At 41.1% G+C, this 17,587-nt stretch overlaps 1 protein-coding gene across 4 annotated transcripts in view; it reads left to right on the forward strand.

Moving 5' to 3' along the window:
• The window catches only part of FAM120B (family with sequence similarity 120B), a 125,926-nt gene that overhangs the window by 15,098 nt on the left and 93,241 nt on the right, over positions 1-17,587 (forward strand). For all 4 annotated transcript variants that reach the window (XM_030556826.1, XM_030556824.1, XM_030556825.1 and 1 more), the window contains exons 4-6: positions 974-1,075; positions 8,823-8,995; positions 16,647-16,739. In XM_030556826.1, the coding sequence (XP_030412686.1) occupies positions 974-1,075; positions 8,823-8,995; positions 16,647-16,739 (368 nt within the window). The remainder of the gene's footprint in view (positions 1-973; positions 1,076-8,822; positions 8,996-16,646; positions 16,740-17,587) is intronic.

The following is a 17,587-nucleotide window of genomic DNA, read 5'->3' on the forward strand; positions in this document are numbered from 1 at the left end:
AGGTAAAAAATAAGCAAGAAAAAAACCTTTATTTTATTTTGGAGGGACCAAGAGACTTTTCAGACCTTCTTTATACAACATAATTCAAAAAGGACAATGGCCATTTCCACTCTCCTCACAAATGATTTGCCTTTAAACTGGGATTTTCAAAGGATCCTGAGAGAGTTAGGCACCCAGCTCCCATCAGATTTCAATGGTAGATGGGCATTAAAGTCAATGGGAAATGGGGGTCCTAATTCCCTTAGGCCCTTTTTGAAAATCTCAGCCTCAGTTGCTAGCTACCTCAATCATAACCTCAAGCATTTTTGAAAAATATACTTTGGGATGAGATCCTCAACCCCCATTCTGGTCCCTTTACAGCAGGTGAGAGGACTGGAGTGGTATAAAGGGGCCCTAAAAGCTGTGGTTCTAGCCATAGGAGGATTCCCCTGGTGCAGATAACTGTATAGGCTGCCCTGTAATGACCCCTTGCAAAACCTGACATATCATGTGCCAGAGGCAGGTCTGGGAGCAGGCAGGGAATGTTAGGGGCAGGACTGGAGCATGCAGCACAGTGGAGAGTCTGGTCTGCATAGTGGTCTACCAGGCAGTATCGGGAGGCTGACATAACATAGGCTTCCAAGACTGGCTAAGTTACGCTGAAGGGCAGCTCAGGATGAGAAGGGCACGAAAAGCTAACTTAGCCCCTCTTCCTCATTTTCACATGCACAGCTCCAAATTTTGCCTTGAGTTTTCAGCTGTGGTTCCAATGCTGAACTCTTGCCATAATGTATAACTAAACCTGTAGCCATTTGTTCTGATCACTTGTGAAAAGATGCTCTAAACTATTTCTTGTATTGTTAAAGTATATGAGCAACCAGCTGTAATGTAGTACTTACTAATGCTTTGCAATCCCCTCCCACCACTCTTCTCAACCCTTATGTGAACATCAGTACTCGTACTTAATTTATTGATCAAATTGTCTATTCTTTAGACACCTGTGGAACCTATCCTATAGTAAAGGAGTGGTTTGTGTACTTTGGGAATCCAATGGAGCAACCAGACCTCATACAACCTATACAGCTTGACATCCCAGGTAAAAAAAAAATCTCATCTTTATATTTAACTCTGAACTGATTAATGATATTATTTGAATATTTGGTTACAAATCTATTTAGAAAATCTTTCTTCAGATATTTGGTTGTGCAGTCAAAGAGGACTATGTGTGAAAGACCAGTTGTTAAAATGTTAGTGCTGTATCTCCATAACTGCTTGGAATTGCACTGTATTTAACAGTTTTAATCTCAGAATTTCATATTATACTGTATTAAATTAAAATGTTACACAGTACTTGAAAAATTGACATTTGAAACAGATGTGAACAATTATTTAAAGAGTTTCAAAGGTATATTGCATTTGAGGACAAGGAAGCGAAAAGAGGCTGTTACACCAAACCATATGTAAATCTAAAAATTGTCCCATTTTCAAAAAAGTGTAATTGGACCTCCTATGTGGTGCCTGTGAGTTTTTTTTCTACTATTTGTGGCCCATACACTGTCTGCTTTCAATGTTTGCACTGCTTTGTTTCTTCTTTGTCTTTATTTTACTTTAAGAAAAGGGACACTTGCACTACCAGCATTTCAGCTATTTCATTGTGATTGTAATATTAAGAGGACCATTTTACATTTATAAAACATTTTTCATCCAAATGTTTTACACTTGATTGGTAACTACATGATTTAATATATACTAATTCATATACTATTGTATATAAATTGCCTTTCCACCACCGCAGTGCAGTCACACCTGGGATTGAATGTGACATCTTTTTAATAGCACACAGCTGCACTGTAATAGTTAGGATAGGAAGGGAACAATACTATATCCAGTTGCACTCTCAGAGGGAATTCAGATTGGCCAAAAGCAGTTACCTAGCTGATATTTATCCAAAATAGTTTTAATGTAACACCTTTACCCTTATAACAAGTGTGTCAGGAGCTCAGGTTTATCTCTCTCAAAATGTGGCATCCCCTAATAAAATACCAAACTTTGGTCCCAACCCCCAATCCTTTGGCAGTGAGCTATGTACAAAGGGACCCCTGCAGAGCTTATTACATGACTGGGGCCTATGTTGTAACAATAAAGCTGTGACAAAAATGACCAAATGCTAGTAAGTTGGCCCTTTGGTCCAGTTTCAGACCTGAAATGAGCAGGTGCAATTCCCATTGACTTTAATGGGAGTTGTCTGTTTACCTCATGGATAATTTGGTCCTTAATTCTTAGTTCACATAATGGAGGGGAAAAATGCACAGCCATCATGAGTGAAGGAGGGGATTATGAATCATTGACTAATGTGCCATTTTTTTCTATTTGTGTCATTATTTTAAAACACAGAATATTTATAATAGCTATCCTGCCTTGCCTCTTTCTGGAATTAAAAAGTGCTCCCATGAGCTGTTTGGTACCACAAACTGCTGATACTTTTCTGGTTGCATGTGTGTAATTGGTTGTGTTTTATTTTTTCTATTTTGGTTCTTTTTAAAATAAATAGTATATAGGAATGTGCCTCTGAGCTAGCTTGACTATCACGCAATCCAGTAAAGGAAATAACTGGTAAGATCTACCTTTTCCCTTGATCCCTCAAGTCCTTTTAAGATGATATGAGAAGATGCCTATTAAATCTGGTGACCTTTCTATTTGTTCCAGCACCTCTAAACCCAAATTCACATTTTCTCTGCTGCCACTGCACTCCTAAACATGCAGAATTTTAAAAGCATGTGCTACTTATATGCCCTTCTTCACAGTATCTGGGCACCTCAAAATCATGAATGTATTTTATTCTTACAACACAGCTGTGAGGTAGCAAAGTATCCCTATTTTACAGTTGGGTAACTAAGGCAAAGGGTATTAAATTACTTGCCCAAGGTCACAAAGGAAGGTTGTAGCTGAGCTATCAACTGAACCCAGGTTTCCTGAGTCCAAATCCCGTATTCTGTCCCGGAAACTGTCCTTCCTACTCTAGGAGTGATGTAATGATTGCATATTCAAATACAGATGATGGGGAATTCAGGAGAAGGGCAGCTGGCTGGGGTATGAGATGGATCCGGAGATGCCTAGGATAATATGAAGCCATGGTATAAAAAATCAGTTGGTCTGTCTTATACAGTTTTCACTTTATTTGCTTTGAGTTTGCATTTACAGAGCACCACATCTTCACGTGTTGGTTTTAAAAAATTGTTTTTAAAATACAGGGGGGGGAGTAAAATCTTGGACCCAAATCTGTCCTGAACACTCAATCTGAGTACTATGGTTAAATCTTCCCTTCCAGGTGGTAGAGTGAGGGAAGAACTTACATAAAATGGCAGGTGCTCTGGCTACACCCTTCACCTTTGTGTTGAGAATAAGCATAAATAATTTAATTCCAAAATATAGTTTAAAAAGTATGTGCAACCTAAAAGTAGAAGTTTATTCATCACTAATAACTACTAACTTACAGAGCAGACTATTACAGAAAGAGAGGATGACTTCTGGTGTTTATTTTTAGTGCTGTGTTTTCATTCCTTCAGAGAACAAATATTTTTCTAAATTTTTTGCAGTCCATATTTGTGTGACTTAAATTCTCTCATGCAGTTTTTATTTTCCACTGCATGACTGATTCACCAAATAAGGATGTCAGCAGCACATCACAGTTTTCAAATGGGAATCTTATTTGGAGATAAATGTAAAGATGTTGTTATTGGAAGTTAGAATTCAAATCTGAAAATCAAAGTCAGACCAACAAAAAAGAAGATCTTGATAGAAGCTATTATTTGAACCACAGGCATTTGTAATATGTGTGATGGGTTTTGGTTTTTTGTTTATTTGGTTTTGGTTTTCTTCTGCAGATTCTGATAAAAATATGTATCTTTCTGGAAAATTTTATATTATGTAAACATTTCATCACTTTCTCTAAAAGAAGAGAAGTGCTATACTGGCACTAGAAAAGGTTCAGAGAAGGGCAACTAAAATGATTAGGGGGTTAGGGGCACCAAATCCCTTGCTGTTAACCCAAAGCACCCTCCTACACCCCAAACCCCTCATCCCCAGCTCTCCCCAGAGTCTGCACCCCCAGACAAAGCAGTCATCCCCCCCCATAACCCTGCCCCAGCCCAGAGCCCCCTTCTGCACTCCGAACTCCTCAGCCCGAGCCTGGAGACCCCTCCTGCAGCGCAAACCCCTCATCCCTGGCCCCATCCCAGAGCCCGCACACTCATCTGGAGCCCTCACCCCCTCTCACATCCCAACCCACTGTCTCAGCCTGGAGCCCATTCCCACACTCTGAACTCCTCATTTCTGCCCACTTCCCCCACCACACCCCGGAGCCCACACTCTCAGCTGGAGCCATCACTCCCTCCTGCACCTCAGCCCCCTGAGCCAGCCTGCTGAAAATGAGTGAGTGAGGGTGGGGAGAGTGAGTGACGGGTGGGGGATGCGGTGAACAGGGGACGGGTCCCCAGATCAGGGGTGGGGCAAGTGTGTTCGGTTTTGTATGACTAGAAAGTTGGCAACCCTAGGATATACAAATCCATTTAAGGAAAATGCAGGTATATTTAATGTATATGTTCTGGCTTCCAGAAGTAATCTAACAAACAAGATGCTGATAAAACGTTTCTAATGGAGATTAGATTTGATAACAGAGAAGTGAAGTGTATTAGGAATGTACCATTTAATGAGTTTGAAAATATCCTCATCTCCTGAAGATGGGTGATCCATTTGATGTATTCAGGATCTGTAATTTACTGTCACAAACATATTCTGATGCTGCTTTTCATTTTGTTGCCAAAAATATCTGAAATACTGCAGGTGAATTTAAATATAAGTCACTTCATATTGGAGGAGCCTGGATGTACTTTCATTGTTCCAATCATTGGTTACTACAGGAATATGTAATGGATATACTTGGTTTCAGAAGAGGGTAATTCAAAGATTTATTTTAAAGAGTCAGATTTAACAAGTATTCTGGCTTGCAGTAGTAAACTTTTAAAAGTGGCAAAGATGACTGACAGGTTAATGTTAAGCATTCCTGATAAGCAGTCTTCTAAATCCCTTCTTATAATTGTTTCTTCATATAAATGTAAAATAGCTAAAATGTTTGTTTTATTATATTTTTTAATTATATTTATATCATTCTTTACTATAAAGCCACATCTCAACTCACATTATTTATTTATTCAGGTTGAGAAGCTGCATTTTTTAATTTTAAACTGTGCAGCTCGTATATTACACATGCAGTGCTTGTACCATGTGGTGACGTGACTTAGGTTGGTGTAAATTTATACATCAGCTTCATGTAAACCTAGAGTTTAATGACACTGAGGTGTTAATGCATTCCACCAGTTTGTGTGTGAATGCATTACTTGCTTATTATAAATCAATTATTGAAGCTCAGCCAATCAAAGTAACCTCATATGCGTAGTAAGTCTTTTTCTTGTTTTTTATTCATACATGATCAAATTTAAATACAACATTTATTCTAGCACATGAATAAAAAGGGAAAATTAATTTGATCAATGATCTTTTTACATGCTGACTAAAAAGTATCTTTCTGGTTAGAAAAGTATCAATTCATAATTCTGTGGTGACCAGGCCACTCATCTTGGTGATATTCTCACTCTAGGAATGCACAAGGGGTATAAGCATGAGTACTCCTAAATTTAGTTATTCACACAATTTTATTGCATAATAAAGGAAGACTGAAAATGACAAAAATCTTGTAGACTTATAGGGCATCTTTCTTTGAGGTACATAAACTTGTAATTGTTAAATCTCAGGTAGGACAGTTATTTTTTCCTTGAAGAATCCAGCTAGTAGCAACTGCCTGAGCAGCAATTCTGATTTTTTTTCCATTTTGTTTCTTAAATAATTTTTCCAAAAGTGAATCAAAGGATTTGTCTACATGGCACCACAGTCCGAATTACAGGAGCGTGAATTGTAGAGCTCCCTAATATGTTGAATTCTAACTGTCCAATCTGGATTTCGCTGGCACAAACTAAAAGGTACCTAGTTTGTGTTGCTGTAGTCCCATTTCTAACGTGTTGTGCTAAGTTCCCCATGTAGATCCTGCTGGGACAGACTAAAAGGTACCTTGTGCACATTAATGTCTTCCTTTTTCAAATGGGACTATGTCAACACAAACTAGGTATCTTTTAGTTCACACTAACAGAGTATACATGGGGCAGTTAGAGCGTGGTACGTTCAAGTGCACTACAATTCACACTCTTGTAATTCAGATTGTGGCGCTCTGTAGATAAGCCCTTAATAAGAATATCCAGAAGTATTAGAAGAAAAAATACATTTTTCCAAGTAAACCTCTCTCTTTCCTTAGGAATGTATTATAGTTATTGTTAAATCTAGCAGAGAGGCAGCATAGTCTAGTGGTTAGAACAAAGAACTGGAAATCAGGATTTCGATGTACTAAACTTGGCTTTGCCATAAACTGTTGGTGAGATCTTAGGCAAGTCACTACACTTCGCTGCGTTTCAATTTACTTGTCTGTCAAATGAGGATTATATAATAGCTAACTCCTAAGAGCATCGTGAGTTTAATTACGTGTAAAATGCTTGAAGATCCTTGGATGGAAGTATTATTATAGGGTGGTAGGTTCAATTAGAAGCTAGAATTCTGTTTCCTTTACAGGTACAAATAACTTATAATTCACAAGTCCCTCTTCTTCCCACTGCACATGTGGATTTTAAATTAATGATGGAATCAGCAATCTTTTACAGAGGAGATATATTGATTTTTCTGCTGAGATTTTTTCAGCATACCTACATGCATGTACATTGTACTTGTTCAAGGGGTGTATTGTGGAGGAGCCAGTCCTTGGATCTTCATTTCTGTCTCATATAACATTATTTGCATTATCACTGCAGTTGTTAAGCAGTATTGTTTTGAAAATAGTAAAATTATTATCTACTCTCTTGAAATAAAATTCACTTATAAAATCTTAGAAATTAGAGATGAAAGAGATGACTTGCTGATGACTTGCTATTAACTGACTCCTGGAGTATGTCTGCCTGTCCAGAGGGCAGTTGCATAACTATTTCATCTTTATTTCCCCCTCCCCCGCCAAGTTACTCTCTCCGGTTGCTCTTCTGAATTCTCTCTGGTTTGTCGACTTTTTTTCTAATACAGCGATTCCCAGAATTGGACTCAATATTCTAGGTCTCATCAATACTGTATAAAGTGATATTATCACTTCTGTTGTCTGTGGTGGTATTAGTCTGTATTTTTAGCACAAATTATTATTCTTTTTGCTAATTAATGTCAAACTATTAATGTTTTCCTGAAGAGTATACATATTTTTCCTACAAAGTGATTGAAGACTGAAAAATCATCATTTATTTGGCACAGTAAAAGCAAAGAACTTTGTCAAGGTTGCATGAACAGTTCTTTTTCCTGTGATTGACATCTGTTGATGGGAACCATAATCTTGAGACTATTAGAGTAAACATTCTGGAAGTTGAGGGAGGAAAACATATAAGGATTTGCTTTTTAACTTCTATTTCTCTAGGCACTGTACCATTTGGTTAATGGCTTTCTTTGCTAAATAAACACGTCAGCCATCTAGATCTCAGCACCTTGACACTTTAATCACTTGTTGCCAAGTGGCCCTAATTGTAGAATGCAGCTGCTGCTCATTGAAAAGGAAGATGTGTTACCAAATGTAGCTTTGTCTGTCCAGTCTTAAAACTAGCACCTCTCTGTTTATTCAACAACAAAAGCAACATTGCTTTACAGTAGGTGTGTATCATTAATTGGGATTTTTCGGTGCAGCTGTCTAGATATCCACCTGGCATTTCACCCACAATATTATTTATTTTGACAGTGGATTAAATGAAATGTAAGTGGAGAGCTCCAAAGTTCCATTGAAAATAATTGGAGTTAGGAGCCTTTGTGGATCTCCCTAGTTACCATACTGAGGAGTCCACTAAAAATGCCTAGATCGATATAACATGATACATAATTAGTCTCATAATGCATGTGTGTTTATTAGTAGTGATATTATCATATGGTACTCTGGGGAAATAAATAAGCCCTGGTGGGTTTGATTTAGCTCTAGACTATGCCACTGGACCTAATGCAGGGGGCTGACAGTAATAGAGTGCTCAAGAGGAGTTACTGTGGCAGAAGTTACCTACAACCACTACTCTGCCAGGGGAATACCAGTGTCATTCCTAAAAGTAGGTGCTGGCCCAGAGAGGGCCATGACCATGGTTCCTAAGGACGCACTGATTTACCACCTGGGGGACTTGCTGATTTCTATCAAACCTCTGTTTCAGGTTAATACTGACCTCTCCTTGCACACTGGAGCTCTTACGGGAAGGGCAGTAGTACAGACAAAGCCTGCTGTCCCAAGGGATAAATCCCCTTTGGCTCAGAGTTGCCTACACTACCCGGGTATAAAAGTGTAACTCTCTTCGATGAAACTTGTTTAGATTGCAGCCCCCTCCTTTTTTTTCCAAAACCAAACTTTGTTACAAGTGTAAATTCAGTTAATTTTCACATTTTGTTCCTTGCAAACTTAAAGAGAAGAACAAGTGTTTCCTCTTAATGTTTAATTCAGTGGTTCTCAGCCCATGAGTCACTTGTAGCACAATCAGCACACAGCTGAGTCCCATATGACATTGTCAGGTTTCATACGGTTAGTATTTATATTGTGTGGATGTGGCCCACGTAACACACAGAGAGCGGCATGTGTGTCCCACAGTGATAAATAAATTGAGAACCACTGGTTTAATTTAATAGGCAAAGCTTGTCTTGTTTTCCTATTGAAAAGATAAAATAATGGATTTCTTTTGTAGGTGGAACACCTAGTTTGAGAACATTGTGGCTCACTAAAGGACCAGAGGTGCAAACACTACGGTATAGCGTGTTTCTGGCATGCTTTCACCTTCAGGACATGGTGGAGGAGTTCCAGTTGCTGGACGCACCTGTTGCGGCTGTCTGCTGTCTGCTGATTTACCTTACCCTGCAGGTAAAATGAATGGTTACTGTGTAACCAGCACTTGCTGTTCACACTTGTGTCAATTTCTCTCTCCATCTTTAGCTCAAGCATCATTGGTTACATTAATAGTACTAAATTACAGTGGTTTTGTTACTTCAATTAACTTGTGTCATCCTGTCTGAGAAAATACTTTGTTTCCTAAATTATACATCTTAAATTTTGAATGCCTCTGGCAAAAGACCTTTGTGCACCCTCACGAAAAATAGCTAACTAAAAATGTAATCTTAGGATTTTCCCCCCTATAACTGGCTCTGTTTGTAAATTTTGGCTGTTCTTTTTGTGTTTTTCATGTCATGATATTTTTAAAAAGGAAAAGGAAAAAAAAACTTTAACAGCAAGTGTCTGTTCCTATGGCTACTCTAGGCCTTCTCATCAGCTCCCATGACTTCTTCACACCACCCCTTGTCAGCTCCCCCAGTTGAAAGCCAGGATGAGTGGCCATAGCAATTCTCACGTGCAAATACAAATTCTTATCTGACTGTAATAAGAAGTCAGGTACGTATTTCTGCTCTTACTCTAAAATATCTGCTGCTTCTGTACCTAAAACAATGAAAACCAAAAGAAATATAGAACTGGATATATTAATTCATTGTTTCCATTTCTAAGAGATTTTTAACACATTCTTCACAATTTTAGTCACCTTTTAAAATAGTGAACTCACAAATATATCTTGTTTTATTAGTGCAACAAGAAAATATTGGCTTCATCTAATTTGATTAGATTTTCTGTTATTGTGAACTCTTTTGATTTAAAATATAATTTGTTTTCTCTGACTTCCGTTTTCTCAGCAGTGGGCTTTTATTTGTATGTGAAAATATGGTCTTCCTAATTTTCTCGTACTCTCCTCAGCCACATGAATTAACCCAAACTAAAATTTCTTCATTTGGAAAGAACATGTGGGAATTGTACAATTGTGTGCCATAACCACTTTTCCCCTCGCTTTAACTAGTTGCATTTACAGCACAGATTCTTAATGAGAAAGTACAAAGGCACATGCTTAAGTGCTTTGCTGAATTGGGGCTGACATGATTTTGACTGTGTTAACTATGTATCACTCTTTCCTGGATACCCTTCATACATTGCTTACTAATATCTGTATTTTTTTGGGTAGGACTAAGGGACAGGATAGCAAAATAATCTCTGAAGAAACTTGGGCTCCCCTTCCTCTTGATCAGGAAACACAATTTAAAAAAAAAATCCAGTGTCACAGTTTTAGTGTTAACTGCATCTTTGACCCACCACCTCCGGGTCTTCTTTGAGGGCAGCCTCTTTAGGTTTCCAGGTTCCAGCTGTTCCCCTTTTTTGGGCAGAGACCTGTGTATCCTTCCCTCAGACTGAAGGTTTAGGCTTATAGTCCCTCTGTACTTCACTGTAGTTTCCCCACCAGGTCTAACTGAGGCCTGGCACCTCTGGTTAACCTCTCTCTAGGGGCTATAACAGTATATACAGTTTATCAAAAAACCTTAATTAAGCAAGCACATTTATTCTTAAAATAAAAGTATTACAAAGAAAACATATTTAAAAAATGTTCCCATGCACATGCTAAAAGCTTATCAGAGGTCATCCATCATTTATGGGGCCCTACTAGACCAAAGTCTTTCCAACCCTTCTCTAAGAGTTGGGGCCCTTGGTTAGGAGGTCCTGTCTGTTTGTTGGATCAGAAAGAAGCCCTGAGTCAGTGTGTCAAGGTTCCTTCCCCACTCTGAACTTTAGGGTACAAATGTGGGGACCTGCATGGACACTTCTAAGCTTAATTACTAGCTTAGATCTGGTAACTCTGCCACCATCCAGAAATTTCAGTGTCTGGATCACTTCTTGTCTCCCCCCCCGCCCCCCAAACCTTCTCCTCCCTGGGCAGCCTTGAGAGGCTTCACCAGTTCCCTGGTGAACACAGATCCAAACCCCTTGGATCTTAAAACAAGGAGAAATTAACCATCCCCCTTCCTTTCCCCCCACCAATCCCTGGTGAGTCCAGATCCAATCCCCTTAGATCTTAAAACAAGGAAAAATCAATCAGATTCTTAAAAAGAAAGCTTTTAACTAAATAAAGAAAAGTAAGAAAAATCATCTCTGTAAAATCAGGATGGAAAATACTTTACAGGGTAATCAGATTCATATAGCCCAGAGGAACCCCCTCTAGCCTTAGGTTCAAAGTTACAGCAAACAGAGGTAAAATCCTCTCAGCAAAAAAGGAACATTTACAAGTTGAGAAAACAAAAATAAAACTAATCCACCTTGCCTGGCTGTTACTCACAATTTTGAAACATGAGAGACTGATTCAAAAAGATTTGGAGAGCCTGGACTGACGTCTGGTCCTTCTTAGTCCCAAGAGCGAACAACACCCAAAACAAAGAGCACAAACAAAGACTTCCCTCCACCAAGATTTGAAAGTATCTTGTCCCCTTATTGGTCCTCTGGTCAGGTGTCAGCCAGGTTTACTGAGCTTCTTAACCCTTTACAGGTAGAAGAGGCATTAACCCTTAACTATCTGTTTATGACACTGTGTTAACCCAGCTTTTTATCCAAAAGTCTTTTCTTTGTCTGATGATCTCTAGGCAGTTCAGTTTGAACCAGTATATGTGAACCTCCCCAGGTGGTGGTATCTCTCTGGAGGTGTTACAATCTGAATGATTTGTTTTAATCACATTCCGGTGTTTTTGGTTTCTGGAGAAGTTGTAACCTTCTCCTCATAATTGCCTACACATACAATCCCTAACTCACAGTGATACATAAACTTAATATAATATTGTGTCTCCCTGGGTTTGCAATATCTGTCACATCTCCCTTATAAAGAGGTTTGTGTAACAGGGCTGCTTGACCAGCATCCTAGGGAGACACATGGACTTATTCCTTGGATGGCGTTTCTGCCATTACCTTGCCTAATTTCATTTTTCAACTGTTTATATAATAAACATTCTGCTAACAAGCCAGTATACATCAGTCATAAATCTGTACGGTCTTTTCAATCCATACCATATATTTTCTTTCTTTGGAAACTATGGGGCAGTACTATAGGTGGAACTCTCTCACACACCTTTTTACCTCTGTCACCCCAAAACCTGGTCCTCCCACTCCTGCCTCCTATCTGGTTTCTAGGGAATGCATGTCATGTCCTTTTGTCCCTCAAGGGTGGGACAAAGATGAGTGACCTGGTGGCGAGTGGACCTTCACCACCCCCCTTTGGAATATTCCAGGAAACAGCTCTTTGGCCAGAAGGGAGAAATAAAGCAGGGCTGGCTCCCTGTGAAGCAGCTCTCAACTATGCATTGTTTTTAACGGCTGAGAAGTCAGGCAAGGGAGATTTTTCACAGCTCCCCTGTTCCCTGCCCCACCTCCTTGGAGGTCAGGACCTGGGGATCCCTTTGGCCTGACTTCAACTTCTATGAGGAGAGGGGAAAGAGTATTGATGCTCCACTCAGCTGCGTTGGCCTTTTGATCCCTACACACTGAGTCAACGTGAACAGCATTTCTTCTCCCCTCGACTTCCGTATCCCCCAACCAGGCTCAGTGTCATTTACATTTTCACAAACCATCAGGCAGTCATAGATTGGAGAGGGAGGGGAGAGTTTCCCCCTTTTCCCGGTTGCAGTTACTTCCATCATCCCCCACATACCTTTCACTTGGGCATTTCCCACCTCTGGATGGGTGTCATAGATTAGCCAGTGTATTGTGGCTGGCTCAGCGGTCTCACTTTTGGCTGGAGACCCTGCGCATGCTGTGTACTGCCTCTGGTTCACTGATAAGGGTGGGCAGAGAGTGTATTTCCCTGTCCTGGGCATCAGGACTCAGTTTTCCTTCAGGTCAGTAGGACTCCTTGCTCCCCTGGAGCAAGAGGTTGTCTCAATTCTCCCCCCCACCCTTCTTTCAGTCCCAGGTATTTGAGTTGCATATGCAGGGGAGGTATCTTGATCTTCACAATGTTTCCTCTCCGATACTGGCAGGAGGGATACAAACCCTTCTCTCTGTTGGCTACTTCATTTGCATTTTGGCTCACACAGTCCCTGGGATGTTTGAGCTAACTGAGTGGGTCTGAGTCGTCCTTTTTGCTTTTAAATCCAAAATATCATTCCCTAAAAAAAAAAGAAATGGATTGTCTGCTAAGACACCTACAGCCGACACCCGGCCCTTCCGGGTCTATATAGAACTCTGTGCTGTAGGTAGAGTGAGGGCTTTTACACTGGGAAGACAACTTTCACCCAGATTTGGCACCTTGCAAGCATGGTTGAGTTTCACAATGTGGGGTTTATCTATAGCAGAGGTGGACAAACCTTTTGAGCCGAGGGCCACATCTGGGTGGGGAAATTGTATGCAGGGCCAAGGCAGGGGGTTGGGGTGCGGGAGGGAATGTGGGATGCGGGAGGAGGTGCAGTGTGCAGGAAGGGGCTCGGGGCAAGAGATTAGGGCAGAGGAGGGGTGCAGGGTGTATGAGGGAGCTCAGGGCAGGGGGTTGGGGTGCAGGAGGGATGCGGGGCATATAAGGGGGCTCAGGGCAGGGAGTTGGGGTGAAGGAGGAGTGCGAGGTGCAGGCAGGGGGCTTAGGACAGGGAGTTGGAGGGTGGGGTGCAGGCAGGGTTCAGGCTCCAGGCTGGCGCCGCTTACCTAAAGCGGCTCCGGGGTGGCAGCGGTGTGCATTGGGGCCAGCTCCCTGTCTCCAGCCCTGCACCGCTACAGGAAGCGCTGGGGGTGGGGGGTGGAGGGCTCCTCATGCGCTACCCTTGCCGTGCCTCCGGGTACCTCCCTGAAGCTCCCATTGGCTGTGGTTCCCCATTCACAAACCCCTCTGCCATTCGCCTGGGAGATGCAGGGATGTGGAGCTGGCTGCTTCTGAGAGTGGCGCAGGGCCCGCAGCACCACGGGGGGCAATCCTGCAGGCTGGATCCAAAGCCCTGATGGGCCAGATGCGGCCCATGGGCCATAGTTTGCCCACCCGTGATCTATAGTCTTCACAGTCCCAGTATCTCCATCAACTGAATGTTTCACCATGGATCATTGAAGCGTCACTGCATAAATCAACAGTGTAATGGTCCACTCAAATATCCTGGGACAACTTTCTTCAATATTGGGGGGAGGGGAAACCCTCTGATTGCATGCCCCTCGTTTTCACCTACCACCCCACCTTGGAACTCATAGGGGGTATCATTAAACAATTAATACCTATGCTCTATGGGCACCACATACTGAAATAAATCTTTCTCAAACCTCCTCTTCTGGCCTTCAAACAATCCCCTAACCTGTTGAGATGTTCATCAGAAGCAAGCTTTGCACAGACTAGGCCACACCAACTCAAAGTGGCCCAGACACTTCCAGAACAACTGTCTGTAGGTTTTGTATCTATCTCTGCTGCTGTGGTGATCTGTACCCCTCACCACATACCTTTCAAGATCCATGGATCCTACACATACCCATCATAACATGTGGCGTATGTCATCCAGTGCACTTAATGCCCCAATAACAACAGTGTGGGTGAAATGAGATGACCATTACACTCTCAAATGAAGTCACACACAAAAATGATAACAGATTGTCAAGGCTGGTTCCCCACTTCAAGTGCAGAAGGTGGGAGCCCGCAGGGATCCTGAAAATTAATACTGGCCACTCCAGTCTTGTATTAAACTCCCAAGGTTACAGCTTTTCTCTGACCTTGGATGGGTAGATGCTGCCACCACCCAAGTGCAGAACCCCTTTGAGAGCTCAGGAAGGTGCACTTGGGAATTCCTTCCTGTGGGGTACCCTCAAGCCCTTTCATCCCTCCTCCAGGGAAGAGCTGAGAAGGGGAGGGGGGAAAGAAAAAGGAAATCAGCTGTTGCCACCAGCTAATTAAACAACATGTGCACCAACCTCTTAAGAGACACAAATCCAATTCTGTCCTTAAAAAAGGTAAATTTTATTAATGAAAAAAAAGGAAAGAAAATATACCTGGGAATTTAAGCTTTTGCTAGATTAAAAAAAAAACTACAAGGATTAAGCATCAAGAAGAGCTTTCTTGAGGTCCATCTTAAAGGTTACAAGCAAAACAAAAGCCCCAGGGGTTTGCACAGAGTCCAGAAGCCATAAAAAAAAATAAAAAAAAAGAGAGATGAAACCTAATAGCGTCTTCCTAGACATTTCCTGATCTACTTACATATCAGAGGTTTCAAATGAGTATTTTCTAGGTATGATACCGAGGATTTTTCATACCTGGCCCCAAGCTTCTTACAACATAGATGTTGCCCTGTTCACCGCTCCCTGGGAAAACCACCACAGACATATAAAAGGGGAGTCTTGTTTCAATTTTTTTAAGTTCTAGCCTTCCCATTAACTTTTTTGGCCATGTGCCCACTCACTTTCTTTTACCTATGCATAGCAGAGAGACTTTTTAATCCTTTACAGGTAGAGCAATTAGAGAACAGCTGCTAAGAGGGATTTTAGCAGCTGGCTAGTTGGATGTCCCTAACTTTTCCTGAACCTCTAATCAGCATGTTTGCACTGACAATGCAGGTTCCATATATTCACAAAAAACTTCCTTCTATTTCCAACTGATAAGGAGAAACATTATACATACCACATGGATCTCCTTCACAGTATAATCAAAACCTTATTATAACCTCAACAATATTAGCAAATATTCAGCATCGACATATATACACAGGTTAAGTCTGCATTCTTTTGGGGGGAGAAGTAGGAGATCATAACTTAGTTGGATCCATGCTGCAGAAAGAGCACAGGGGATGTGGGGGAGCAGCTGCTGGTGCAAAAGCATAGGGCTTCCACACAGATGGCCCTTTGCCTCTGTCAGATCCCAGAGACCCATGGATTTCAGGGAGTCAGACCATATGCTTCTTCCACAGGGGGAAGACCCCACCTCTCCTTCCCTGATTGAAACATCTGAAGAAAACAACTGGATGAAACTCAGAGTTTTCCTCTATTGTTTGGGTTGGGTTGTTTTTCATAAGAGGGTGATTTTCCCCAATTTTCTTCAAAAATTTAAATTCCTTCCACAAAAAAAAATCCAACCCTGCCCCTCCCTCCCCACCAAAAAACCAACCTAGGATTATTCTAATCTGGAAATTTACTTTGAAGTAAGAAATTTTTGTTCTAAATTATCTGTCATTTTTACTGACACACCCATGTTTAAATGATGTAGCTAATTTTTTATATCTTTCTACTGATGGTCAGTAGAGCATTTGTACTGGAGATAAATCTTCATAGCCATCAACTATGGCTGATTCAATTAGTCTTCATTTTGGGATCCTACTGGTAGAGTGATTTTGTACTGTGAAGATATTTTATACCTCTGAAGTAGCATCATTATTGGAACACTCTTGGTATTGTGGTTACTGGTAGATATCCTGTTGGTACTACTTATAAGGGTCCTAAAAGAAAAAGAAGAGGGAGAATGTGAAAGTTAGCTTTTGGGTAGAGTTGTGGAGAGTGGAGATAATACAAAGCTACACAAATGGGGTTGTGAAATTAAGTACCATGTTCTTTTTCTTTATCTAAATTCTGGTTGTTGGAATGTCACTCCTTCACCATTACTCTACTCAATTTGTGTGTATGTGTTTACACAGTGATAAAGACCAATTTGCAGAATGGTGTTTCTTCCATAGCTCACAGCTCAGATTTTTTTTTCTCTCTGTTTCAGGTGGACAGTCTCTCTCTGGAGGACTTGAATGCATTTGTGGCTCACACTCTGTGCCTTCAGGGGAAGTCAGCTGCTCAGCTAGCAGGTTTGCAGGTAAAGACATGACTGATCTGCTAACATAATGCTGATAACCACAGTAAGCAAAGTGTGGTTTTCTGTTTGAGCATTCTTCTCTTACAGTTACTCACTCAAAGGCTGGGAATTGAGCTTCAGTGTAACATTTACAGGCGTTTCATTTTCTATAATTTGGTTCATTTGTGTTCATTAATGACATGCAATGTTAAATGTAAAAGGGGGCATTTTCTAGTGATTTGAAACCAGGACTGGACATATGAAGATCTAGATTTTGTTCCTAGCTCTGCCACTGATTTGCCATGTGATCTTAGGCAAATGACTTAACCTTTTTTAGTTTACCCATCTTAGCCCTTGTCTGCAGTGCAGAGTTTTGTCAACAAAAATTATATCGACACTCCAAAAGTGCTGTAATAAAAACCTGTAATGCATGTTCACACTCACTCCCTCTGTCAGCAGAGCATGGCCACACTTAGGGCACTACATCCCAGTGTGAGCAGTTCACTGTGGGTACCTATCCCACAGTCCTGCTCGACACCTTCTGTCACTAGATGTTGTGGGAAGGCGGAGCAGATCATGGCGCATCTTGGACAGTGCTCAATGTCCCATGATGCATTGCTTTCTGTCTCAGCATTCCATGGGCTTCTGGCTTTCTTTCATGGTGTTTTTCAACATTCCTTCTTTGCTGTGCATGCTGGCATCTTTGTGAGAAGGGATGGATCCTGCACTGCTCTCCTGTGCTCTGATAACTGTCATGAAGACATCGTGGATGACAGCACAATTAATCACGAAGTCACTAACTGAAGAAGACTTCCAGTTGCCTGACAGGCTGTGTGATATGGATAGGAGCAACTTAAATTGCTTTTGGC

Source organism: Gopherus evgoodei, chromosome 3 (genome assembly GCF_007399415.2).
Source record: "Gopherus evgoodei ecotype Sinaloan lineage chromosome 3, rGopEvg1_v1.p, whole genome shotgun sequence".
In the NCBI taxonomy this organism is placed as follows: domain Eukaryota; kingdom Metazoa; phylum Chordata; order Testudines; family Testudinidae; genus Gopherus; species Gopherus evgoodei.